This window comes from Crotalus tigris, unplaced genomic scaffold (genome assembly GCF_016545835.1).
Source record: "Crotalus tigris isolate CLP2741 ecotype Arizona unplaced genomic scaffold, ASM1654583v1 scf7180000018585.330925593:3314079, whole genome shotgun sequence".
NCBI lineage: Eukaryota > Metazoa > Chordata > Lepidosauria > Squamata > Viperidae > Crotalus > Crotalus tigris.
In genome coordinates, this window is record NW_024097088.1 from 704,050 (window position 1) to 730,843 (window position 26,794).

At 40.5% G+C, this 26,794-nt stretch overlaps 1 protein-coding gene across 4 annotated transcripts in view; it reads right to left on the reverse strand.

Moving 5' to 3' along the window:
- The window catches only part of AFF2 (AF4/FMR2 family member 2), a 216,356-nt gene that overhangs the window by 38,634 nt on the left and 150,928 nt on the right, over positions 1-26,794 (reverse strand). For all 4 annotated transcript variants that reach the window (XM_039354705.1, XM_039354706.1, XM_039354703.1 and 1 more), the window contains exons 8-9: positions 21,554-21,605; positions 13,771-13,808 (exon numbers count right to left, since the gene is read on the reverse strand). In XM_039354705.1, the coding sequence (XP_039210639.1) occupies positions 13,771-13,808; positions 21,554-21,605 (90 nt within the window). The remainder of the gene's footprint in view (positions 1-13,770; positions 13,809-21,553; positions 21,606-26,794) is intronic.

Consider the following 26,794-nt stretch of genomic DNA (forward strand, 5'->3'; position numbering starts at 1 on the left):
GGTGGGAAATTGTATGGTTATTGCTATAATAGATATTATTATAATGGGACCATTCCAGAGGAGAGGACATGATATGGTTTAACATAACTACCGATTGTAAAAAGCTAGATGCTCAGAGCCAGCAGCGATTGCAGTGGTATATAAGGGGCGTCTAAATGAACAACTTTAATTTAACTCTAGATTTTCCCCTTGGTTTCCATTCAGACACCTCTGGGAAGCCCAGAAATAGAAACAGAGAGTTGGGAAGGACTGTTGTGCTATCAAGTTCGATCTCCTGCTCAGTGCAAGGATCCAAATTAAAGCATCCTGACTGAGGGCTGATAAACCCAAATGCACCTCCTCTTTAGAAAGGTTATTTTGAAAGAAGAAAGTAATCAGAATTTGCTTTCCAGTATCTCAGATCCATTGTTTGATAGTCTGCCAGACAGAACTGATCTCAGCCTTCTTTTCTATGAGGCCCTTTTGACTATCTGAACAGCACTTCAAGGTCTTCTTGCAGTCTTTCTCTTTTCTGAAAGTCACTTTCACCATGTTGGTGTAGGGCTGAACTTCTAATTCCCTGATCACCTTTTAAGTAAAGTGGAAGGCGACATTGTGCCCTGTCTCCAATTGTGCACATTCCAGGTCATCCTGACTTTCAACCCAAAGAGACATAATTTAATGATTGTTCACTTGCTAGTAAAGAAGACATCCTTCCTCTCTGAACCAGTCCTCTTTTCATGCTGCTTTACATTTATTTGCTCCGTGTGAAATAACGATGAGTGGATCGAATAGAATAGAATAGAATAGAATAGAACTGGAAGGGAACTTGGAGGTCTTCTAGTCCAGCCCCCTGCTCAAGCAGGAAAACCTATACCATTTCAGACAAATGGTTATGCAGTGTCTTCTTAAAAACTTCCAGTGTTAGAGCATTCACAAATTCTGGAGGCAAGCCATTCCACTGGTTAATTGTTCTCACTGTCAGTAAATTTCTCCTTAGTTTTAGGTTGCTTCTCTCCTTGATTAGTTTCCATTTGTTGTTTCCTGTCCTGCCTTCTGGTGCTTTGGAAAACAGGTTGACCCCCTCTTCTCTGTGGCAACTCCTGAGATATTGGAAGACTGCTACCCAATTCCAGCAACCATTCTTTATATGTTTATATTTGTGGCTCCGGGTTGAACTGTGAAGTCCTTGGTGCTCTCGGAGCTTGGTGGTTCTCTTGCAGACATTTCATGACATAATTAGGTAACACCATCAGGACTAGAAATGAGTGGAGTTTGTGGGGAGGAGGAGGAGGAGGAGAACTGTGAGGTCCTTGGTGCTCACTTGGCAGCTTTTCTGTAGACCTTCCATTATCCAACAAGGTAACATCATCAGTGCTGGAAGTGAATGATCTTGTTCAGATACCAATAGCTTGCCCTTTCAATGTTGGTGGGAGTGCTGTTTTCTTCTTGATACCTCCTTGATTAGACTGTTGTCTACTGTTTCATTATTTGTCTGAGTTGGTAGTTCCTTAATTGGAGAAATGTTTGCTGCTTGATTGTTGGTCTGGTATTAAACCCGATGTTCATCCCTGCTTATCTGGGTCTTGGTTGTTGGTAAAGAGATCCATTAATGTTGGGCAGAGGCACACAAAGGAAGCATTCAGGAGTAAGCATCAGTGAAGTCTGTGCTAGCCCATTTCTGAGGCTTTGGAAGTCTAAACAGCTTTTCATGACTGTAGTTTCAGAGCCTCCTCATTTAAGTGGAAAGATTGTAATGGAGACATCTACTGAACAATAGAAGACTTAATTATTCACAGCATTTCCATGTCATGGAGAAGCTTCAAAGTTGCCCGACATGACATCTACTAATACCAAGAGAAAGGGAATTGACCAAAGTTAAACTCCACTTTGCTATCTGCTAAATCAGAATAACATGGTTCGATGGGACTTGGAGGAAGATATGATAGACTTTTCCTTCCCTCACATCATTTTACAATCAGAGAAAGGTAAAACACCGCCAGAATATAAATAAATTGAAAAGATTCATAGACAATATTCTACTGTGGGCCTCATTTGCACTTTAAAACAGATGCCCCACAGACCTTATGTACTTTTAAGATGCCTCTGAAAGAGACATGAAAAAGTCTTCCAGTCAAAAATGTACATATTTAATGGAATTAGATCTCTAGGCTAGAAAAATGTCAGAAGAAAAGGAGAAATATTAAAGGCAAGGCAAGGCACACCTTTCTACTGCTTTCTTGCTTTGATAAATATCTTGTGGGATGTCACTTCTTAGAAAGTCATGATTTAATGAAACAAAAAAAACCCCTGAAAATAAAAAAAAACCCTACTACACATTTGGCAGTATGTAATGTGGCCAACGAAACTCTGAAGTGAGCGGCTGATGTCATATTTGGCAATTCTCTATAAGAAGCGAAAGAATTATATGATCTGAAGAAAAAGTAAAGTATGCTAGTCTTCTCTGAGTGATATTTTTTTTCCTCTAGAAGGATCATCCTCTTCTGAAAGTAAGCCATTTGTCAGAAATGGCATAGGGTCTCCTGCTTGAGCAGGAGGTTGGACTAGAAGACCTCCAAGGTCCCTTCCAGCTCTATTTTGAATGAGGAAACCCAATTCTCCAGACTGGGTTGACATGATAGCAGTGTTCCAGTATCTAAGGGGCTGCCACAAAGAAGGGGGGGGGTCAATCTATTTTCCAAAGTACTAGAAAGCAGTGGATGGGAACTAATCCAGGAGAGAAGCAACCTAGAACTAAGGAGAAATTTCCTGACAGTTAGAACAATTAACCAGTGGAACAACCTGCCTCCAGAAGTTGTGGGTGCTCCAACACTGGAGGTTTTTAAGAAGGGATTGGACAATCTTTTGTCTGAAATGATATAGGGTTTCCTCCCTGAACAGGGGATTGGACTAGAAGACCCCCAAGGTCCCTTCCAATTCTGTTATTCTATTCTGTTCTGTTCAGATTTAAAATGGGAAATAATCCTTTCAAGATCTTCTGCACCAGTCAGATCCTACTCTGAGACTCACGTCCAGTTCCTGGCTCCAAAATGGTTCACACATCTTCGAATTGTCAAGGTTAAGGAACAGTGCTCTACACACTGTAACCTTGGGATGTTTCCTATGGGGTCACTTTCAAGGATTAACCAGGTCTCTACCCTGTTAGATCTTTTGAGATCACCCAAGGTTAACAAAGGGTTTTCTCGTAGAGAAAAGAGCGGCACCGGTTTTGAGAGCTTTTGTGAAGAAATGGAGCATGAGTCTTCCTTCTTATAAACTGCTTGGTAAATAGTCCTTAAATGGCTTTCTAATTACTGCTAACTAATTCTGCTTGCGCAACACCTATTGCGGTTTGGAAACCAATGACCTTCTGCTCTACTAATCGTGCGGGAGGGATATTTGTGGGTTTTTTTTATGGACTTCTAATAACCACGGTTTCTTCTGCTGCTGTGACAGGAGTTACCACTTGCTGGTTGAGGGATGTGAAATGGCCGAGGTGCCAATCTTTAACAAGGTTTAAATCTCAGCAACAGCAACGACCAGAGCCACAGATTGGTGTGGTGCAATTCCTCCTCACGCTGTTTTGTAGCAAATCCTCGATGGTTACACAACGACCCGTGCTTCAAGCAAACCACTTCTGACTTTTACGATCCTTTTGTGATCTAAATGGCAATTTCATCAGTTATTCTATTGGAATTTCTCCCCCAGCTAGTCCCCCAATTGCTCTTGCTGTGAAATAGAGTTCTGAAGATTTCTGGAGCCGTTTCACACACTTATTGTATTGATTTGCTAATCCCGACAACAGTTTTCCACTTAATATAGAGCTAGCTGTTGGAATAGAGGCTGGACCTCTTCCTTCCTTCCTTCCTTCCTTCCTTCCTTCCTTCCTTCCTTCCTTCCTTCCTTCCTTCCTTCCTTCTTTCCTATCCATCCATCCCTCTCCTTCCCCCTCTCTCCCCCTCCTTATGCTTCCTTCCCCCCTTCCCCCATCTCTTTCAGCCACTGATCTGCTAACTTTACTTCATCTCCAGATGTTGCCATTGCAGCAACTCAAGAGTTTGAGGCTCCTGCTGGCCTTGAAGGCCCTTTCTCTTCATCATAGAAGACTTTGGCCTGGGGCTCCAACAGGCCAGGTCTTTGAAGAAAGTCTCTCTTAAGCTGGAATATTTATGCACGAGGCTTGGTAGAGATCTTTTTCCTTGCAGAAAAACATAATCAAGCTCAGCTTCTAGCATCATGTCTCAGCCTTGAACTCTTGAATGCACAAAAGCATCCAAGCCTCCATTCACAGCAACGGTTAATTATCAATAGCTCAGCCAGCATCTTGTTAACCTGTGCCACGTGTAGGCAACTATCTCTCAGGCTGTGTTTCCCCCGTCATAACTATTTGCAAACATTAGTGTTTGCAAAATAAAATATACAAGGAACTTGAGAGCTTAGCCATTTTCTGATGAGCCTATTCTATGATTGATAAGCAGATGGGACAATAAAACTCCACACACATTTATTTTTACTTCTATATTATCTCTCTGCTTATAGAAAAGATTTCCCATTAGGATAAACAGTTGGAAAAATAGCTGCATATATACTTGTTTATATATCTGCACCATTTCTCCTGGAAAAAAAAAGTCATCAGTAGATGGCAAACGATAAAATGAACCATGAAATAATTAAAAAAAACCCACAAAATGACAATAAACTACTTTTAAAACTATGAAAATTAGAACCAATGCTGGAATGTTTTCTCTCCCACGAGACTAGGTCAGCAACCTCAATAATAATTTCCCCTTCTTTTCTAAAGATGTTTATGTTTAAAAGACATCCATTTTTTTCCCTGAAATGTGCATTTTATTTAATGATCTGTTTTCACTGGTGTTTCTGTCTCTTCCTTCACTATTTGTTCCTCTCTTTGTTTCATTTTTCCCTTCTGGAATGTGATTACATTTCACTGGTTTTTAATTGATATGAACTAACCAGAATAATACATAAACGTAGGAAGGGAAGCATATGTATTTTGAGAATAAATTAATGCACAAACCCCTAAGAATAATTTAGGAGGACAAATTAGGTTCTCTGTATTGTCAAACCTTGTAGGCAGAAACTTATATGTATTTATTTATATCCTGCCTTTATTGCTTTTTTTTTTACAAGTAACTCAAAGAGGCAAACGTATACAACATCCTTTCTTCCTCCTATTTTTTACACAATAACCCTGTGAGGTGGGTTGGACTGAGAGAAAGGGACTGGCCCAAAGTCACCCAGCCAACTTTCTAGCCAAGGCAGGACTAGAACTTATTGTCTCCTGGTGATTGACCCAAAGTTTTCAAGCCTAAGGAGGGACTAGAACTCACCATCTCCTGGTGATTGGTCTAAAGTCACCCAGCTGGCTTTTGTGCCTAAGGCAGAACTAGAACTCATGATTTTCTGGTTGCTAGCCTGGTGCCTTAATCAGTGGACCAAACTGGCTCTTTATATTTATATCCACTTAATTGTAAAGAAAGGCAAATATAATACCTTTCATACTTAGCCTCTTGATGATGCCTGCATTTTTGACCCTGAGAACTTCTGATTTTTGCCCTTGAGAACTGCAGTTACAGTATATCTCATTGGCAACAAACTGAAGAAAGCTATAATCTGAAACCTATTTTTCCCCCAAATGCTGCTCAGACTTAGCCCCCTCCATTTATATCTAAATGTATAAATATATTTATAAATAAATATATCTAAATTTATAAACACATTGGATATTGTTATCCAATATTTGAGGGGCTGCCCCAAAGAATAGGGGGTCAACCTATTCTCCAAAGCACCTGAAGGCAGGACAGAAGCAACGGATGGAAATGAATCAGGGAGAGAAGCAACCTGGAATTGAGGAGAAATTTCCTGACAGTGAGAATAATTAATCAATGGAACTGCTGGCCTTCAGAAGTTGTGGGTGCTCCATCACTGGAGGCTTTTAAGAAGAGAATGGACAACCATTTGTGTGAAATAGTATAAGGTGTCCTGCTGAAGGAGCAGGTTGGACTAGAAGACCTCCAAGGTCCCTTCCAACTCAATAACTGTTATTTTTGTTATTTCAAACTTTCTAGTTTACTTGCCTCATTCTTTCATGGCATATGCAGTTTAGAATACAGAACCCCGTATGTTTTTTCAGGATATTCTCTGCAAAAAATATAAATATTAAAGACAGTAATAAAGACCCTAATAAAGATATTTTTTTAAAAAAAAAATCTACCTGACCTAGATTAGTTGTCTAGGTTAACACAACCAATGTTTTCTTGTTCAAGAAAATTAATGCTTAATGCTTGGTTTAGATGAATGTAATATTTGGAAATAGGGCCACTCAAACCATATAAAACTTTGCTTCTCCGCCTGTGGCTATTCTGGTTAAACCTAAGACACACAATAAAGCCGCATTTTAAAAAAAATGGTATCAATATCAAAAGCCTGGAAAAATCTTTAGAAACTGTCAGGCCATCTGTGACTGTAATTCCCTGCCAAATCTGAAAACCACAGCTCGCTTGCTTCTAATTGCATATTTTACTCTCTCTCTCTTTTTTTGCAAGAGATTAATGGACATCCTCCTTCAGAATAAATAAATGCCTCTTTTCCTTCAGTTGGCATTTGTTAAGATTTCCACCTTAGAAAGGAGGACATTAACTCTGGATGGACTGGATGTCTAATTTAATGAAAAGAAGGACTAGAGGTGACGTGATAGCACTGTTCCGATATCCAAGGAATTGCCACAAAGAAGAGGAAGGGGACAATCTATTCTGCAAAGCCCCAGAAGGCAAGACAAGAAACAATGGATGGAAACTAACCACGGTGAGAAGCAACCTGGAACGAAGGAGGAACTTCCCAACAGGGAGAACAATTAACCAGTGGAACTTCTTGCCTCAGGAAGTTGTAGGTGCTCCATCACTGGAGGTTTTCAAGACGAGATTGGACAACCATTTACCTGAAATGGTATAGGGATTCCTACTTGAGCAGGGGGTTGGACTAGAAGACCTTCAAAGCCCCTTCCAACTCGGTTATTCTGTTAGTCATAGGTACAGTTTCCAGGATTGGCCCAATGTCCCTGCTAGCTTTCGTTCTATTGTTTTATTTTGCTGGATACCTTCCTCAGTTAATGTATCCAGAAGCAGGAAATCAAATGTGCCGAGTTCCTTACTTAGTTGTCAAACTCATAGAGACCTAATTCTTTTTCGTTCAGACTCTCTTTGCCATGTTATTCCAACTCTATTATTCCGTTATTCTGACTTGAGCAGCTTTCTCATTTGTTGGTGGAACTGTGCTTGGATATACCAATTTTCTCTGCCCAGGTAAAAGCCTTCCAAATTATCCCCCACCACCACCACCTCCCCAAATAACGGTGTTTTCTGAAGTGCAGCTTTACAGGGCATCTGTTGCCCCTTCCTTGCTCTATACCTAACCAGTGTGGAGACACGCATGTTGATATTTTATCCATTCTGCTCATTTATCACAGCGTGTATTCATCTGCTTATTTTCCTTTGAGAGTCACTTTTAGGTGCATATTTAAATTTTTCATCTTGTTAATTTATGCCAGCTGATGTTTAAATTACAGGCTTGGAAGAGAGCTGAAGTAGCAAATGTTTACAAAAGTGCTCACAGCACAAATCTTGAACATAAGCAGTCAGATTTTGCTTCCTTCTCAGCCCTTCAGAATACCATAGCTAAGATGCGATGGAAGATTTTTTTTTTTTAAAAAAAACAACAACCTTCACATTTAGGAAGAGAAAAACATACTGCCAACTTATAAGATCCAAATCCTGCTTATGATATACAGTATATATATTTGGAAGATGGCCTGTGATGGTATCCTGTTGGGACAATCTTTCTCAGCTACCCAATCATTTATGATTGGACTTGGTTGGTAAAACATCTAACTGGATGAGAGACAGAAAGAGACATGATCAGGCTGGGTTGACTTACAGCGAAAATGGGGAACGAACAGTCCTTAATAATCTATTGAATTACACATTTTAGGGTTTCTTATGATGGATGGTACTGATTCTCCTGGTCAATAAAGTCCAGCAGCTCTTGATGAGCCCCAATCCAATGACACTTACTGAGCACACATATAAAGGCAAGGGAGGGACCACGGGTCCCACAGAAGCTCTCCCCTATCTAATTTCTTGCCCTATTTCTTCAACACAAGTCCCCAATAGCTCGCTACTTTCTTCTTAACAGAATAACATAGTTGGAAGGGACCTTGGAGGTCTTCTAGTCCAGTGGCCCCCAACCTTTGGGGCACCAGGGAACAGTTCCGTGGACAGAGGTTTTTTCCGTAGACCGGAGGGGGCGTGGCCTGGATCCCATGGATGGGGCTTCACTTATTTGTGCGGACCAGTTTGTGGCAGGCTGTGTACTGGTGCCGGTCCATGGCCTGGGGGTTGGGGGCTTCTGTTCTAGTCCCACCTCCTGCTCAAGCAGGAAATCCTGTGCCATTTCTGAGATCTTTAGGAGGTTGAAGGCCATATGACTCCTTCTCTTTATCTCCCACCCATCCTCAATGCTTGGAACGTTGGGTGGCATCTCAGTTCCTTATTACTGCCCCCTCCCCCCAATCTGAGAAGCTGTTTGGGAGGTAAGTCACTTTACTTATGTCCCTGGTTGAAAGAACGTTCATGGGATTAAGATGGAGCCTTCTGCCCCTAGGCCAACAACCCACCCAAGTATTAAGGAATTTTTTTTAAAAAAGCAAGCAAGCTCACTGGGATAGTTTAAAAAAAAAAAGCAGTGGCAGAGAGCAAAGTGAAAACTTGCAAGTGACAGCTAATCCAAGATTTTTATTTTGAAAAAGTATTTTGACTTCCTTCAGCCAACTTGTTTATAGTTCCTGCAATGAAATTTTAATTTTGTGCTCTAATGAACACAAATCGATCTGTGCTCTGTGTTGGCAAAACTTATGGTGGCTGTATAATTGAGAGAGCCGCATAAAAAAGAAAAAAAAAATCACAAAATTGTAGCCAAGTGCCAAGACATTAAATGTAAGAGGGGAGGCCAACAGGAAAATGGCACCACCTGCCACAGTTGCTAAAGAGCAGCCTTTGGAAGCCCCTAAGAACAAGCTTGCTAACACTCTTTTCCGAGCTGGGGAGAATTACGTGGATTGCTACGACCTGAGAAGGACTTTATATTTTCCTTGTTAAAAAGAAAGCGGAATATTATTGAGGCTGGTTCAATCTGCCAAGGAAGAAAAATATTCACCTCCTTATTCTTTCACTGGGAGATTAATCCAATTAGCAGAAGAATGGGTTCCTCTTGCAAAATTCAAAGGAAGAAAATGTCCTGTTCTTGAGGACGTGAGTGGGTCACCTGCAGGATTCCCCTGATCTTGGTTCTTAGCCAGGAACACGTTATGAAGTCACCCCTGCTTTTATTGCTATTGTTTCAGATGGGGCTCATGCAATCCGGCCACTTATCGCCCGGTGAGATTTCCTCCAGGATAAAATTGGAGAATTTGTGGGAAGTTGCTGAGATGTCAGGCACAAGCGTCCAATAGCATTCATTGAGCTCAAAGCACAGAAGAGTTTATTTTTGTTACCTAGATACCAGAATCTAGTCTTCTAAAGGTCCATGCTAAATTAGAGCTAGAAAAGGCTCAACGGAATTCAAGGCAAGCTGGATGGGGTCTCTTGTGGCAACACAAGGATTCTAGACTGATGACACATTTAACCCTGCCTTCCAGCTCAGCTTGTTCTTCTCTCACATGAGATTCCAAGTTGCTAGAGATGTTTTCCTGGATTTTACTGCCACTACTTTGACCGGCCAATACTTTTATTAATGTAAGGTCCCTGAGTGCTCTTTCAATGCCATACCCAGCTGTTCTATGTGAATCAAACTCTGATTCTCTTCTATTGTACTTGAAGAGTGATGGTTGCATAATTTACAGGAATGCTATAATGGCTATCTCTCTGTTACCTGAAGCACCTGCCTCAACAGGAGAGTTAGACCTGCAGCTGAGAATTTCCCTAGGAAGAAGAATTAGTGTTGCAAAGATCACTAGCTACCTCCTTCCCTTCCCTTCCCTTCTCTTCCCTTCCCTTCCCTCTCTTCTCCTTACCTATCATATCCTCACTCACCAGACTGTGTACACACAGAGACGTATACCTCTATTGTCAGGTTACTAAAGGCAATTGCACTTTTTAATTTTTTTCCCATCTGACAAATTGGGGGGAGGCTATAAAAACAATTTGAAAGCAAATATTCCAAATATGCTCTTCTACCCAGCCAGAATGGTAGCTAATGAATTTGTTGCATGAATGCACAGACAGATTGGGAACTGAAGACGGGCTGGCCAGCCTAATGTGGCTCTGGCACCAATCAGCCTATCTGTACCCATACAGGGTTTCCTCCAGAGTATATTCTCATCCAGAGGTGATTTTCCAATAAAATCAGCCTCAATTATTGCTAGAATAGGAGCAATCCTGGCGGGAGGATAAGAGGCAATTCAGCCGCTGGAAATGCTGCATGAAGGAAAATTAACCTTGCAGTGCTATTATCTGCTGAAACATTTAGCGACTTCTTCTCTTTCTTTCACATTAATTGACCCCAGGAGTGGAAGGAAGCAACGAAAGAGGAGGCAAATGATAGAACATTTACATAAATGCCACGTGCATGTATATGTATTACATCTCATCTCTCTCTCTAGCTAGCTAGATAGCTATCTCTATCTATCTATCTATCTATCTATCTATCTATCTATCTATCTATCTATCTATCTATCTATCTATCTATCTATCTATCTATCTATCTATCTATCCATCCATCCATCCATCCATCCAACCATCTATCTATCTATCTATCTATCTATCTATCTATCTATCTATCTATCTATCTATCTATCTATCTATCTATCTATCTATCTATCTATCTAATCTATCATTTATCTATATCTAGTACAATCAGAGATGAGAAGAATCATAGTAGTTGGTTTATGGACCTAATACTGAGATATTTAAAGGAGAAAGGAGAAGGAGGAGAAGGAGGAGAAAAAGAAGGAGAAGGAGAAGGAGAAGAAGGAGGAGGAGGAGGAGGAAAGGAAAGAGAAGAAGAAGAAGAAGAAGAAGAGGAGGAGGAGGAGGAGGAGGAGAAGGAGGAGGAGGAGGAGGAAGAGGAGGAGGAGGAGGAGGAAGAGGAGGAGGAGGAAGTCATCTAAAAGTTTGCATAAATATTTCCTCACACTGAGGATTGTCTCATCACAAGGTACGAAACGCCAGCTATCAGAAAATAGTCTTCCACTTCTAGCATGCTGCTGGGAAGCTTATGGTATGACAATGTTCTGCCAACAATCACTGAAATACACAGTAAAATCCTGAAAACATTAACTCCTAGTGTTGGGGAGGAGCAATTCAAGCAACTGAGGCCAACCTTCTGTTCAACACAGGCACGCCAATTAAAGCATCCTTGACAGATGGTGGTCTAGCTTCTGTGTGAACTCATTCAGGGTTGAGAATCCCACCTCTTTCCTAGGCCTCTAATTCTTTTGCTGAACTGCCCTTAAGAGTTAGGAAATGTCTCCAACTGAACTGTAATTCAGAAAACAAACACAGTGACCAGCCAGCCAATCGCCAAAGCAACTGAGACGTTAGACATAAAAGGCCCTGAATGTTCTCTGAGCTTGGTTTTTTTTTCTTGCAGACGTTTCATGACCCAAACTAGGCAACATCATCAGTGCTTTTTAATCTACTCTTGCTAAACGCATTCAAAAGCAAGGTTTGCAAGACTGTGTGTGGGGGAGAAAGGTATTCTCTACTTCCCCGAAAAACGCTGAATGGGATGCAAAACACCAGCAGCATCCCAATTTCAGATGGAGGTGTGCAGATGGGTTGGAAAGTTAACCACCTCATGTTTTGACATAAATTCAATTCGCAACAGCTTCCTTCATGTCTTCGCTGAAGAGCCTCTTCCATGTTGAAAAACCACAAGCTTCTGGTGACAAACAACGTGCAAAACGTAACGTCAGCAGAAAGCCACCGAGTCAGCAAATGCGTAAGAGCAAGGAATTGTTGTCCTCCCCTTTTTAGTATTAACAACAGAGAACCTTTCTTTCATCTCTCCTCCCCATCCCCATCTTGTAGCAGATGTCAACCGCAGTTAAGTTCAGCTCCAGTTGTGACTGTGCGGCTTTTAGCCAACAGCCATTCGCAATGGCAAGAAGCATCGCAGCCCATATGTCTTCATAAGAGAGCTCCGTTTTTAAAATGTATGTGATCAGTCACATATGTTAAGAGGAATATGAACATCCGTCACTCGCAGTGACACTGGAAGTGACTAAATGCTGCCAAGTGGAAGCTCAGGCACATTAATATTCAAGGGGAATCTCTGATCGTGTTGGGGAATAATAGAAATGTCAGTCTTTTCAAAAACAAAGGGAAAAACAAACAAACAAAAAAACTATCACCAAACCCAGCCCAGCAAAGCTTCCTTCTGCTGGTTGTTGCTCATAAAAAAAAAGTTTTGGGAAAAGCACAACAGTTTCAGGTAGGAATAGAGAAATCTTTGAGTTGCTAAGATTCAATTCACAGAATGCACCGGGGGGGGGGGGGGAATCAGGAAGTCAAGATTTCAGATGGAGCTTTTCCAACTTAAATTACTATTATCCTTGTCATCTTTTCTACTACCTTCACTTATTGGTATCTTATGATTATATTACTTTGTTGTTTGTATGTACAATGAGAGCTTATGTAGTAGAGACAAATTCCTTGTATGTCCAAACACAGTTGGCCAATAAAGTATTCTATTCTATTCTATTCTATTCTATTCTATTCTATTCTATTCTATTCTATTCTATTCTATTCTATTCTATTCTTATTCCATTCCATTCCATTCTATTCTTATTCCATTCCATATTCTATTCTATTCTATTCTATTCTATTCTATTCTATTCTATTCTATTCTATTCTATTCTATTCTATTCTATTCTATTCTATTCTATTCTATTCCTACTCTACTCTATACTGAAGGTAGGACAATCTCCATGGAAGTCTGGGCCTTACTTCCAAGAATATCGTTTGAGACACAAATGACAAGGGTCAAATTGTCACACCAAACTCTCTGGAGAAGTTTATAATGTTGGGAAAACAGAAGAGAAGAGGATGACCAACATCAAAATGGATTGACTCAATTACAGTAGCGATAGGAAGAACTCATTGGGGACAAATTGTCCTGGAGAAAATCTACTTGTGCAACCACTAAGAGCCAACACCAATTTGATGGCATGTAATCAATCAATCAATCACCGCTCCAAATTTTAGAAATAGAGCACAGCAAGGAATGCCTTTAAACTTGTGCATAGCAGTTTCCTAGCTCTTCTTCTAGGACTCCCTACAGCCTAATTATTCCTGGTTCAGTTGCACAATCAACCAGATGTTTAAACTGGATTTGGCACTTCTGTCTACTTATCGAGTCCTTTCCAAGGGCCTGGGATAGGCAGATGTGCATGTTTATTACTATTATTCAGCAGCTGATCACAGGTATCCCATCTAATATCATTGACATTGGTGGGTGCCACATATTAATTTATGCAAACCAGGCAAGATTGGGGCATGCCATCCATGAGAGAGTCATAAACTAGGGTTATTCTTGTTGACAAGTGTTTTTACCAGCCATCGCCACTCTTTTTATTGCAACAACCACAGAATAGCCTAAGATGCCCATCAAGTGCCTGGCTGTGGGATTTTGATTGGCTCCCTTTTCCTGAAATTTGATAAACTTGATTTCCACCCTGCTTCTCCTTTTTCAATAAGTTTTAAAAAAATCACTTACTTTGCAGGAATGTTTCGAGGCTTTGTCTTCTCTGCGGTCTATGAATTAAAAAGAAGAAGAAGAAGGAGAAGAAGGAGAAGAAAGAAGGAAAAGTGAGAGAACAGTTAGCAAACCTTAGCAAGAGTAACCTTTTGGAAAGTGGTGGGTGGTAAAGAAGACCATCTATTTCAGAGAACAGGAAATCATCCTGGTGATGGATCTAGCAGCCATAAATTAAGCTGAATTCAAGCCTTAATAGAAGACACAGTTTATCTATTTCATTAAGCTGTATCTGTCTGTCTGTCTGTCTGTCTGTCTATCTGTCTGTCTGTCTCAGAGCCATCTCTGTGGGTGCGCGCGCCATTGCCCCAGTCCTAGGCCTTCAGCTGCGTTTTATAAAATCTTTTCGCTTTAGGCCTCCGCCACCGTGTAAAAAAGAAAAGGTTCAATCAATCAGTTAATTTCAACTTCTCGCGGGGAAAAAAAAGATCTTGCAAAGTTGGAATTGATTGATTGAACTTTTTAGTCCCACCTAGTCTGCCGTTACCACCGCAGCCACGCCCACCCAATGGGCCATGCCCACCCGGCACTCAACGATGCATAAGTGGTTTTTGGGTTGCAGTTTGGGCACTCGGTCTCTAAAAGGTTTGTCATCACTGCTTTAGTTAATCTTCCTTCCTTCTCTCTCTCATCTCTCTATTTATCCATACACACACATACATACAGATACATATACATGTATATACATTTCGTATATATATGCCTATACGATATATGTGTATATAGTATATAGTATATATATGTATGTATGTAGATAGATAGGTAAGTACGTAGGTAGGAAGAAAGAAAGGAAGGAATGTGTATATATTTATGTATGTTTGTGTGTGTGTATAGATAGAGATATGATTGTGTGTGTATATATGTGTATATATATAAATGATTTATATGAATAAATCTGAATCCAAGGAGAATTGGATGCAAAAGCATTTCTTTGATTGTTCTGTTAGCTCCACAAAGGGCAACATGCTGATCCAAACCAATTCACTTGGTTTGCAATTTCCACAGCAATGAAATTAATATTAACTTCACTCTTGTTGGCCTTAAACAAGATCAGGAAAACTATAAATATCAGCAGAGCAGGCCAGCTTTCCCCAACCCCCCCCCCCAGGCTGTTTTTATTAGCCGGCAGATTAAAAAAAGGGCACAGGATGGTCAAATATTCAGATCAGTTTCTTCCTGTTAAGCCCTTCTGAGAAAAACACACTCCGAATTTTCTAAATGACGAACAATCCAGGGCTTTCCCCGCTGCTTTAGTTATTGAACCTGATTTCAAGTTTATTTTTTTTAATTTATTTAAACTAAAACATCATCATCATCATCATCATCATCATCATCATCATTATTATTGCTGGGATCCATTGATCTGTATACAGTCCATTTATCATTCATGAAAAGACTTGGTGATCTTCACAGTATATTAGAAGAAACAACTCAGATCATCTATCAACGGCCTTCTTATTTCTGTTTCTCTGTACAGGGATTTTCATCTCCTTCCATTCTTCTTGAATTAAAATGTTGCTAAGCAACACCGCTGGGGGCATGGATGGCGCAAAGGCGAGACTCTATCAAACTGTTTAAGCGGTTGGAGATTTCCATGTTGATGCCTTTCATGCATATATATATATATATATATACAGAGAGAGAGGGGGGGGAGCTCGTTAATGGCATCTTCTGCAAAACGTTCGGAATCCAAATTTTCCACCTGGGCGACGTGCTTCTCATCAGTGTTTCTGAGTGTTTTCTATTCGTCTCTGGCTTTGTTAACAGAGAGCACCCAGGCTGTCCACAAAGATTGCAGGAAGGGCTGAGAGGGAAACAAGAGTCTGCCTCTGCAGAAAACTAGGGAGGGGGGGGGGAGAGGGAAGGGGGGGAGGGAAAGGCAGACCTTCCTTAGCACTGCTAACACTGTGCCACCAGATGGAGGCCCTTAGCCTTGCGTCCCCAAAGGATCTCATTTGAAGCTTCTTTCATAGAGATAAAGAGATAGAGACAGCTAGATGACTGATAGCTAGCTAGATAGTTAGTTAGATAGCTAGACAGACAGAAGATCTATCTAACTTATCTATCTATCTATCTATCTATCTATCTATCTATCTATCTATCTATCGACACTGTAGATAGAAAGATAGATAGCTAGATAGCTAGACAGACGGACAGACAGACAGATAGATATTGTAGCTAGTCATTGGAATGTAGGGACTGCCTTAGTGCCTCTATTTCAGCCTTCTTTTGGTTAATCTGTGTCCCTTACTGAACTTGGCATCTTCCAAATATCCTAAACTGAAACCTTTATGTTCCACAGCTCCGCTTGCTGAATAGGAACAAACAATTCTATATGGGGATAATCTACTGATTTTTACAATGTCTAATTTTAGCATGAACATTGTCCATGGGTCGTGATGGGTCGGACACGACTTCGCAATTAACAACAACAAATTTTAGCAAAGGATGATCTTATTTACAGACTTTTCAAGTTGGAGATATTTAGGACCACTAGCCACTCTCCTTGTTCCAGAGTAACTAAAATCCCTGCTTATGGTCACCCATAACCCCCAAATCATACATCTTTGTCATTGTCACTAATGTTCAGATATAGAGGCAATATTGCTTCAATGAATGAGCTCTTGGTTCCAATCCTGGTTGACCCCTTTCCCATCAAAGCTCTCGAAGCCTGGATGATGATTAACTGCTTCACCCATCCCAAGTCTTCTTCTGGTCCTCCACTCTCAGCTTCTAAGCCTGACCTCTGCGGATTCTTTCTTTGGCTGATATTTTGTGCCATTTCTGTCGGCTTCTCAAGGTGACGCATAGCTTATCCCGACTCCTGGTTCTAATGTGAAACCTTTTCAGAGAAGGAGTAGATAAGCTCATCTGAAGAGGACAAGGGAACAACCCAAGTGGGAATGTATTTCTGAAGACCCTGGCATTTGGCAGCTGTGTTTGTGCGTCCGTTATACTGCTGGCCAGAAAAAAGAGCCACCAGTTAAAATAATCTTCTGTTATCAGCAAACTCTGGCGCTCTAGAGTTGACTCTCACTAGTTGCCCTTAGATTCTCCTTTATGATCAAGGTCTACTTTATTGAACTTCTCTGGGGAATTCAGAGCAGTCCTGCCTCTCTTTCTTTCAATCAATAGAGAATTCTCCAGTGAGTAAAGGGGAGAAAAAGTGACATTGCTGAGTGAGAAATGAAGAGAGAGAGCGAGAGAGAGAGAGAGAGAGAGAGAGAGAGAGAGAGAGAGAGAGAGAGAGCTTTGCTGGGTGTTATTGACATAAAAAGCTTTGGTTATAACATTCATATGAAGGGATAGGGACTTTTTGTTTTGTTTCTGGTTTTATTTTTTTATTTTCTTTAAAGGCAACTGCATGTTTATCTCAGGGGCTGCCCCAAAGAAGAGGGAGTCAAGCTATTCTCCAAAGCACCTGAGGGCAGGACAAGAAGCAACGGTGGAAACTAATTAAGGAGAGACCTTGTGTTGGGTGTTCCAACACTGCAGGCTTTTAAGAAGAGATTGGACAACCATTTGTCTAAAATGGTATAGGGTTTCCTGCCTGAACAAGGGGCTGGACTAGAAGACCTCCAAGGTCCCTTCCAACTCTATTCTATTCTATTCTATTCTATTCTATTCTATTCTATTCTATTCTATTCTATTCTATTCTATTCTATTCTATTCTATTCTATTCTACTCTGTTCTGTTCTGTTCTGTTCTATTCTATTTCTGTTCTGCTAGGCTGTAAGAAATCACTGGGAAATGACATGCAAATGGCCCTGAGCATTCTTCTTCCTCTGATAAAGTCAATTCCTTGTCTCTATCATCTCAGTATCAAACCACAGAGAACATTTTGCTTCGTATCTTTACTTTCTTCCTTGTAAGCAACTCCAGGTATCTTCCTCCAGAGCACATTTTACAGCAAAGGTTGCCGTCTAATTCACTGGCTGGATTCAAACTACAAAGATGAGGGGGTCAAACTATTTTCCAAAGCACCAAAAAGCAAGATGAGAAATAACGGTTGGAAACTAACCAAGGAGAGAAGCAATCTAGAACTAAGGAGAAAATTCCTAAGAGTGAGGACAACTAACCAATGGAACAGCTTCCCTTCAGAAGTTGTGGGTGCTTCCTCACTGGAGGCTTTCAAGAAGAGACTAGACAACAACTTGAAATGGTGTAGGGTCTCCAGCTCGAGCAGGGGGTTGGACTAGAAGATCTCTCAGGTCCTTTCCAACTCTATTATTCTATGTTCTATCATGGTGATCCCTGATTTGCTTAATGGATTGCATTCAAATGCCCTACATTCCAAAACCATGGCTTATATACCGCCAAGGTAAAAATTCATACAACTTCTCAGGGTAAAACTTAATAAATCCTTTTCTGATATAGTGTAACGAAAGAATCCATCTTGACGAGCTTGCTGCTAGCTTCCAGTTTGAATCTGATCAAACCATTTATTTAAAGAGGGCCATTTTAATTATGAAGATCTCCATGGCTTATTTAGGACGTGTTTTTAAGTCTTTTAAGTCTTTAAGGGTTCCTGCCTGAGCAGGGGGTTGGACTCGATGACCTTCAAGGTCCCTTCCAACTTTATTATGGATCATCGCACAGTCAGCCAGATGTTCAGACTGGATTTGGCATTTTTTCTACCTATCGAGTCCTTACCCAGGACCTGCGATAGGCAGATGTGGATGTTTGATGGTATTACAGGTATCGTTGCAGGATGGAAGCAGTTCCTAGTAAGGCCGCCTTTTGCAATTGACTAATAGCGAATTTGTCAATGCCAATGGTGTTCAAGTGGTGCTCCAGTTGTTTTGGGATTGCACCCAAGGAGCCTATTACTATTGGTACTACCCTTGCTTGCTTTTGCCACAGTCTTTCTATTTCTATTTGTAGGTCTTTGTATTTTGTTATCTTCTCCAGTTCTTTCTCGTCTGTTCTGCTGTCTCCAGGCACTGCCGTGTCCACTATCCAGACTTTTTTGTCTTTCTTATCGACAATTGTTAAGTCTGGGGTGTTATGTTGCAGGTGCTTGTCTGTTTGAATTCTGAAGTCCCAGAGCAGTTTAATTTTATCATTTTCTATGACTTTCTCTATTTTATGATCCCACCAGTTTTTGCTTACAGGCAAATGATATTTTTTTGCAGATCTTCCAATGCACCATTGTTGCTACTTTGTCATGCTGCTGCTTGTAGTCAGTCTGTGCAATCTTCTTGCAACAGCTTACCAAGTGGTCCACTGTTTCTTCAGCTTCTTTGCATAGGCGGCACTTACTGTCTGTTGCTGTCTTCTCAATTTTGACTTTATTTGCATTTGTCCTTAAGGCTTGGTATTATTATTATTATTATTATTATTATTATTATTATTATTATTATTATTATTATTATTATTATTATTATTATTATTATTATTATTATTATCTATAGCTGTGGTTTACGTGGGGAATCTAAACCTCTGGGTCTTAAATTCAGCTAATTCGGGTTTTTAGGAAAACCACAAGATTTGGGACCTTTTGCCTCTCCCCCAAATTTCCAGGCTGAACTTTGCCATGCTCAGAAAGAATTTCTGAGATCCAATCAACACATTTTTTCAGACGATTCAGCCCCTTGCTAGCAAAGCCTCATTACGGAAGGAAAAAAGGTCTTCCCCTTTTAAAAGGAATTTATCCTATTTACAGCAACGACCTCATTATCCTTAAGACTTCAATGAAGCTCAATTGCAAGTAAACAGCTCTGCATTCAAATCCTCTATCAAAGTTATTGATAGTTGGTTTCACCCTCATCCATCTGATTTGCCCCGGCTATTGCCTTAAGGAGCTGACCTTGTTCTCCTTGTGTGTTCACTATTGATGTCACAACTGAGAAATGGCTTCTTAGCGCTTCTACTGATAACACAATGAATGGGTCCTGTGTGTGTGTGTGCGCGCACGCCTGTGTTGTCTGGAAGGTAAACAGCTTTTTTTTTGAGAGAGAGAGAGAGAGAGAGAGAGAGAGAGAGAGAGAGAGAGAGAGAGGAACTAAATAGGAGTGAAGAGGCAGTTAAACAGGAAAGGATGTTATTGAAAGGAGAAATTTAGACGGTTTTGTTTTTCAAAGAAGGATAGTCTTAATTGCCAAAGAGCTAACTTTTAAGCAGGATTAAACACACACACACACACACACACACACACATTGTTGGCTGCAGAGATTCCCTCCTCTAAGAATTTAAAGAGAAGCAGCACTTAACCTCCCATTTTCAAAGCCTCCCGGTGTTTTAAATAATTTTTGTTTTGTTTGTTTGTTTGTTTGCAATTGTCCAAAACAAACAGAGGAACGATAAATAACCATCCCAAGTAGATGGTAACATTCAGGTTTAATGTAATATGATCTGATAGCCACATGTGTAAAAGACGATCATGTAAGCAAAATGGAGGAGGGAGAGAGAAGAGGAGCAGTGACTTTTTTTATTTAAAAAAAATATTCACTCCCACCCTCCATTCTGCCAAATATGCAGAAAACAATGAAGCGAACCAAGTGAGGGGTATCAAAGTTTCTGTGGTCCAAGAGACATCACCATCCAGCAATGTGCTTTAAATTAAGCACAGACATATTTCAAAGGTTAAGAGGGCCGTTTCTTAAGCAGAAAGCAGAACAAAGAAGTGGGGAGAAGGAGGGAAAATATGGGAAGCCTTTATTGCTTAAAACACTAGATTTTGCTACACTTAACTGGGGGAAAAAACAACAACTTCTTAACCCAGCCAATAAAATGTGCAAGAAACGGTTGAGTTATTTCTGCAAAGAATGTTGCAAGGCAGTATTTTTTCCCCATGGGAGGATGGACCTCAGAAAGGTACTGGCTGCATTGATACAACATCAACGCAGCATCCACCAGATGTGCTAAAGTCCCCAAGTTGAATAGAAGGGACACATCGTGAACTTAACACACGTGAAAGTATCCATCCGATTGCTGCTGAAGTCTTCTTCACTTTCCAAGTATTTAATTTTCCATAAATCAGCTTTGCAAACTTATGGAGGGGGTGGCTGCAATGTAGGAGGGATGGTAGTACCCACAGAGGCGAGATTGAAATTGGCAAAGGAGTGGAGATGCTCATGTTACAAGCTCCCTTGATCTGCCATCTTGTCTGTTTTGACACCTCCCGAAGTGTAAAAAGTCTTTTCACAGAACGGGAGAACACACGCTGGAAATTTGAGAAGGTGAGTCAGGATTAAAAAGAGCAAACTGGTAATGCTAACAGGATTGTCTACTATTTTTCCACCTTTTTCTGGATTTGCGATGTGTGTGTGTGGGGGCATTTCTGGTTATGCCCTCTATTTAGCATGATATTCTGGGTTTTCCTATGCAAAATGGAAGGGTGCCATTATTTTTGACAGTTATGTTGCAAGGAGCTCCTGGAGCCGTACAAAAATAGTCTGGCTGGCTATCTCTGGCTCTGAGATCACATTTTGCACATAAGGGCCCATCCAAAATCCAGAACTGATTTCAGAATAGCTCCTTTTGATGAGTTGTAAGAGGAACAGAGCATTAATCAGTGGGAGAAGTTTGTCACCTAGAAGGTCAAGGACAACCAAGGGACTCTTGGATAACGAAGAGTCCAGAAGACCTACCATGAAGGAAAATGCAAAATTAAGTGTATTTATTTTGGCAGAAATGACAATCTTAATACGGGATTATTGTAGTAGATGCTGATGTCAGGAAAGCTACATTTGGAGCACTAAAAAGCAAAGCTTGGAAATCTGGGATTTCTTAAAAAGCTTACCTGATCATTATCGTCTTCATCACTGCTAAGTTTCAGGTCATCTTCAAGCATTCTTTTCAGGGGAAAGAGAAATGCAAAGTAGGCATTAGAACAGAGACTATAGACTAGACTGGAATAATAACTTTATTGTCACTTTAAATGTACACTAATCGGCATACATTAAAATAAGATTTTGTTGCATACAGTTCTCAAAGGATAACCACCTCCAATATACACCGCATAAACGTGACAAATAAATAAATGCAATTATGTATATACCCACATGCACACACATATGTGGCCCAGAGAAACAACACAGTCTGGTTCAGATGTATACATACACATGGCGAGAAAAACAAATCTTGCGAATTGACCAGACCTAATCGCATAGGGAACAAAACTGTTACAGAATCTAATAGTCCTGTTAGAAATACTTCTGTATCTCCTCCCAGAGGGGAGTAAGAGAAACGGACTGTGAAGTGGGAGTATGGGGTCTCTAACATCTACACCCCTCATTGATGTGGCAATATCACTAAGTCATAAATCATAAATCATTATGATTCATTATGAAGTATTGTATTTTATCGTTTATGATGAACGTATTTTTATGTTGTTTATGATCACGATTTATCACTATTACTTGTATGTGCACTGAGAGCTTATGCACCGGAGACAAATTCCTTGTGGATCCAACCACACTTGGCCCATAAAGAATTCTAATTCTAATAAATAACTCGAGACATCAAACTGACCTCAACCAACGGAAGAAAATATTTAAATATCAAGAATTACAAATTAGGGAGACAATAATCCAATTGTAATGGGAGCTCTTGGTGCAAATATTCATCAAATATTTAGAAATTGTAAATTTACTAGACTGGACAAGACTAAATTGGCTAAAGACTGCCCTCTTTGTATCAGTATGTATTTTGTGGAGACGCCGCCGTGAAATAAGATCTTTGGCTATGTATTGACTCACTGACATCAACGTCCAATCAATTAGATGGTGGTATTCATTTGGGTCACAACAACAGCTCTCCAATGCCTCAGTGTTAAAACTCTCTGTTGACTTGTGAAGTGTGCAAGACAGAACATTGTGAGGAGGCTCAGCTGCTACAGAAGATCAAGACCTGAAACAGCCGAGCATTAACCTCCAAATCAACGGGATGCTTGTGTCAAGAATGAGCCTGTAAACAGGGGCTGAGATGGGAAATCTCTTTTTCCTCCTCTTATTAATTGTTCACCATTCGGATGTTGGGCCTGGAAAAAAATCAGGTGCCCGAAACCTATTTATTTAATTGCCATCTTTGTTGCTTCAGTGGGAATGGTCGCCTGTGAAGTTCACAGAACCAGGATTGACCCCTGATTGTTATCAGGTGGTAGATTACACTCTTCTCAAAGGCCAAGATGCCTTCAAGATTCGCTTACAAAAACAACATGTAATTTGCAGGCTACATGGAAATGAAAATAAACAATGCTGCCATTCAAAACCCTTCCTTCCTTCCTCCTTCCTTCCCTTCCTCCCTCCCTCCTCCCCTTCCTTCCTTCCTTCCTTCCTCTCTCCCTCCTTCCTTTCTTTCTCTCCTTCCTTCCTTCTTTCCTTCCTTCCCTCCCTCCCTCCCACCTCCCTTCCCTCCCTCCCTCCCTCCCTCCCTCCCTTCCTTCCTTCCTTCCTTCCCCTTTTAATCATTACCCCATCCCATCCCCTCCCCTGTCCTCCCCTTCTCTCTTTCCCCTTCTCCCATTATGCAAAACCTCTGGCTTTTCAAAGGAAACCTTTAATGAATCTATTTGGGTTGCTAAAAATATAGAGATCTAAGAAAAGGGAATGATTTAAAAAAAAAAAGGCCTGAAGGGTTTTATTTCTTCATTCCATGCCCATTTTTATTCATTTAGCACACTAAACATCCTTTCCTGAGAAGGAAAACATGGCAAGTGGAAAGAGCAGGAAAAAAGAATACATGATGATTAATTAAGCACAGTCGGAAAAAGAGCTAGTGGAGAACTCTTCTTAAGTTTGCTAAAGGCTTGTCAAACAGAACTGGCCCAAGGAATTTTTCCAGGACATTTACTATGCTGGGGGTGGGAGAACAGGGTGGGCTGTTGAAATAATAAAATTAACTTGAGTTTTCCTTGCCTGTCCTTTTCGTCTTTCCTGAGCCAGCACTTCTTAATCAAGAATGCAGCTTCTTCCTCTCTCTCTCTCTCTCTCTCTCTCTCTCTCTCTCTCTCTCTCTCTCTCTCTCTCTCTCTCTCTCTCTCTCTCTCTCTCTCTCTCTCTCTCTCCTGGCTCATTAATTTAACTAATCCAGAACTCAGCCAGAAGGAGGTGGCAGAGTTTGGTAGCATTTGGAATAATTAAAAGGGAACGGAATAAGATATTGATGGGATCCGCTTTACTGTTGGACCCGCTCCTGTGTGGGGCTGGAGGGGTTGAGATGCTAACCGGAATTAGTTTGACAGAGGGGAAATGGGTACTATTATGGGTATTATTAAGTGGGCGCCATTAAGTATGATAATATCACAAGATTTGGGGAAGGAGACCTTGAACTAAGGAGGTTTGGCATTCAGATGAGACACTGAGTTGAGGGGTTGAGAAGAGGGGACTCAACCTATTTTCCAAAGCACCCGAAAGCAGGGTGAGAAACAATGGATGGAAACTAATCAAGGAGAGGTTCAGTCTACTCTAGAACTAAGGGGAACTATACTGAAAGTGAGAGCAGTTAACCTGTGGTGCTCCATCACTGGAGGTTTTTAAGAAGAGATTGGAAAACCCTTTGTCTAGAATGGTATAGGGCAGCGGTTCTCAACCTTTGTGTGACGGCGACCCCTGTCACACGGACGCGGCGCGCATGCGCGGCGCCGCCCCCTGAGGGGGAAAAATGGTGGATCGTGTTGTTTGGCGACCCCCATAAAATGGTCGTTCGACCCCAAATGGGGTCGCGACCCATAGGTTGAGAACCGCTGGTATAGGGTCTCCTGCTTGAGCAGGGGGTTGGACTAGAAGATATCCAAGGTCCCTTCCAAATTTATTATTCTGTTAAGATAGAAAGAATAAATAGAAACAAAGACTTTCAGAGGGTTTTTTGAAATTTAGCTGCACGCTAGCACAACTGCCCACCCCATCCCACTACCCAATTCAAACGAGGATACAATCCATGTGTTCACCATGGCATCACCCCAGAGTTTAAAGCATTTGCTAGATACATTAGAGGAAGAGCGAAGGCAGACAGCAAGGCTACACAAGAAACGAAAACAACCTGCTTCCTAAAGTGATCTCTGAGGATATTAAGAATTCACTTCATTTTCTATTCCTCTCTAACCCGGCTGACATAATTATAGAAAAATGCATGTAGTTGTTTGTCTTGTCATCCCTAACAAATGCATCAGATCCCTTGAAGGGGGTAACTCCCCCTCTCCAAAGTCTAGCTTAGGAAGGACATTTTGCTCTCATTATTAGGGCAATGCCGTTTACCCCTGATTGTTTGCACATCCTCAATTTGCACCCTCCCATCTTTGGGCGCAAAGGCCGTTCATCATCTTAGCACAGGTGCATACCAACTGATATTCTGTGTGGAAAATTGACACTTCAGCTTTCATTCCTTTCCAAAATTTCAAAAGAAAGAAAGAAAGAAAGAAAGAATGGATTTTGCTCATTTGAAGGAACTGACCCGCCCAAGTTGTTAAGAAAATGCCTCTTCTCAAAGAAAAATCCCTATAACTGTGCCTAATGTGTGGGGAAATATATTAAAATCAATCTAAAGGTTATTGCAAATGGTTGTGATGATGTAGGCGGCATCACAGAATTATAGAACCCAGCAGTTGAAAGCTACCACAAGGATTGTCTAGTCATTAATGCCTGAACATGTGCAGAATTGATGTGAATTAATCATGCTAATCGATTGAAATGTAATTAGTTGAATGGTAAGACTGGATTTTGTATTACACAAAACAATCAACAGCAATTATAGTTATTGTGAAAATGGAAAATGTTTTTGATGAATATGGCTGCTATTAAAAATAATGTTCAGATGCCGTATTTATATATGCTTAGTGTTTCCAACAACTATTTCCTTCAAGAATTGCACAAAACTAAGGACAGAGGGGAGATCATAGCCTTGGGGGTCTCAGAAGAAATGCAGAAGAATTCTGGGAAGAAAAAAGAAAAATACTGACATGTGAGAATATCAGCCTGAAAGTAAGAAAGAAAGAGAAAAAGAAAGAAAGAAAGAAAAAAGAAACTCTTGTGAGGAAAATGAAAGTTAGAAGCATAAATTGATTGTCAGGATCATTGTTGAGAGATTATATACTTATGTGTTTGATTAAACCTGTTTTAAAAGTCATTTTCTCTTTCCACCCTTCTGTTTTTATTATCATTCATTCTCTTTTATATTAATTATCTTATTGTGGGAGGAATGAATTTGATATATAAGAGAAAAAAACCCCCACAAATGATGTGTAGCCCTGGCTCTTTTTGCATGGAAAAGCAACCTGCACGTGAAATCCATCTCAGAAAATTTGATACGAAAGACTGCCAATGCAATTCCATTTACCTATTTATTTGTGAAGAATTCTATTTCTCAGCCTCTTTTTCAAGACCAGTCTCCTGAAACCCTTTTCTATCTTTGGCATGGATACTTCTAGCAAAATGGTGTTTCTTTGATTCACATTTGAGTGGACCCACTTGAAAGACTGGGTCTAGCCATGCCAAGCCAATGAACTTTCAAGAATAGCAAAGAACATTCTCTAATTCCCACCCAGCTTCAGAAGACGATGCTCTCCTTGGCAAATTGATTGGTGGTAGATCTTATGTTGCTAAGAAACATTCCATTCTGTGTTGTCACACTCAATCTGCCTTAGCACCATATCAATAATTAGTGTAATTACAGCGGGTGCAAGGAATGTAACCCCTGTGGTTATCTATTAGATACCTCACAATCAGAGTACACTTCATTGTTCATTTCTCCATATTATCCCCCAGTTCCAAAAGGATTAAGCAAAATGAATTCTCCAAAAAAATAAACAATTTTACTCTAGATGCCCAATAATTCCCAGTTTTTTAAAATAACAATTTGATCTTTAATCTCTCGCTCCAATCCCCAATGAATGCACACATACAGTTGAATACGGAAGACAATTGGTTCTTCTGTCATAGACCCAATTAAAAGTAGAGTTCAAAAGTATATGTTGGGGACATAAGTTGCAGAATGAATGAATGAAAATTAAATTAGGTGCAGAAATGCTTGTGAATTTTCACACAGG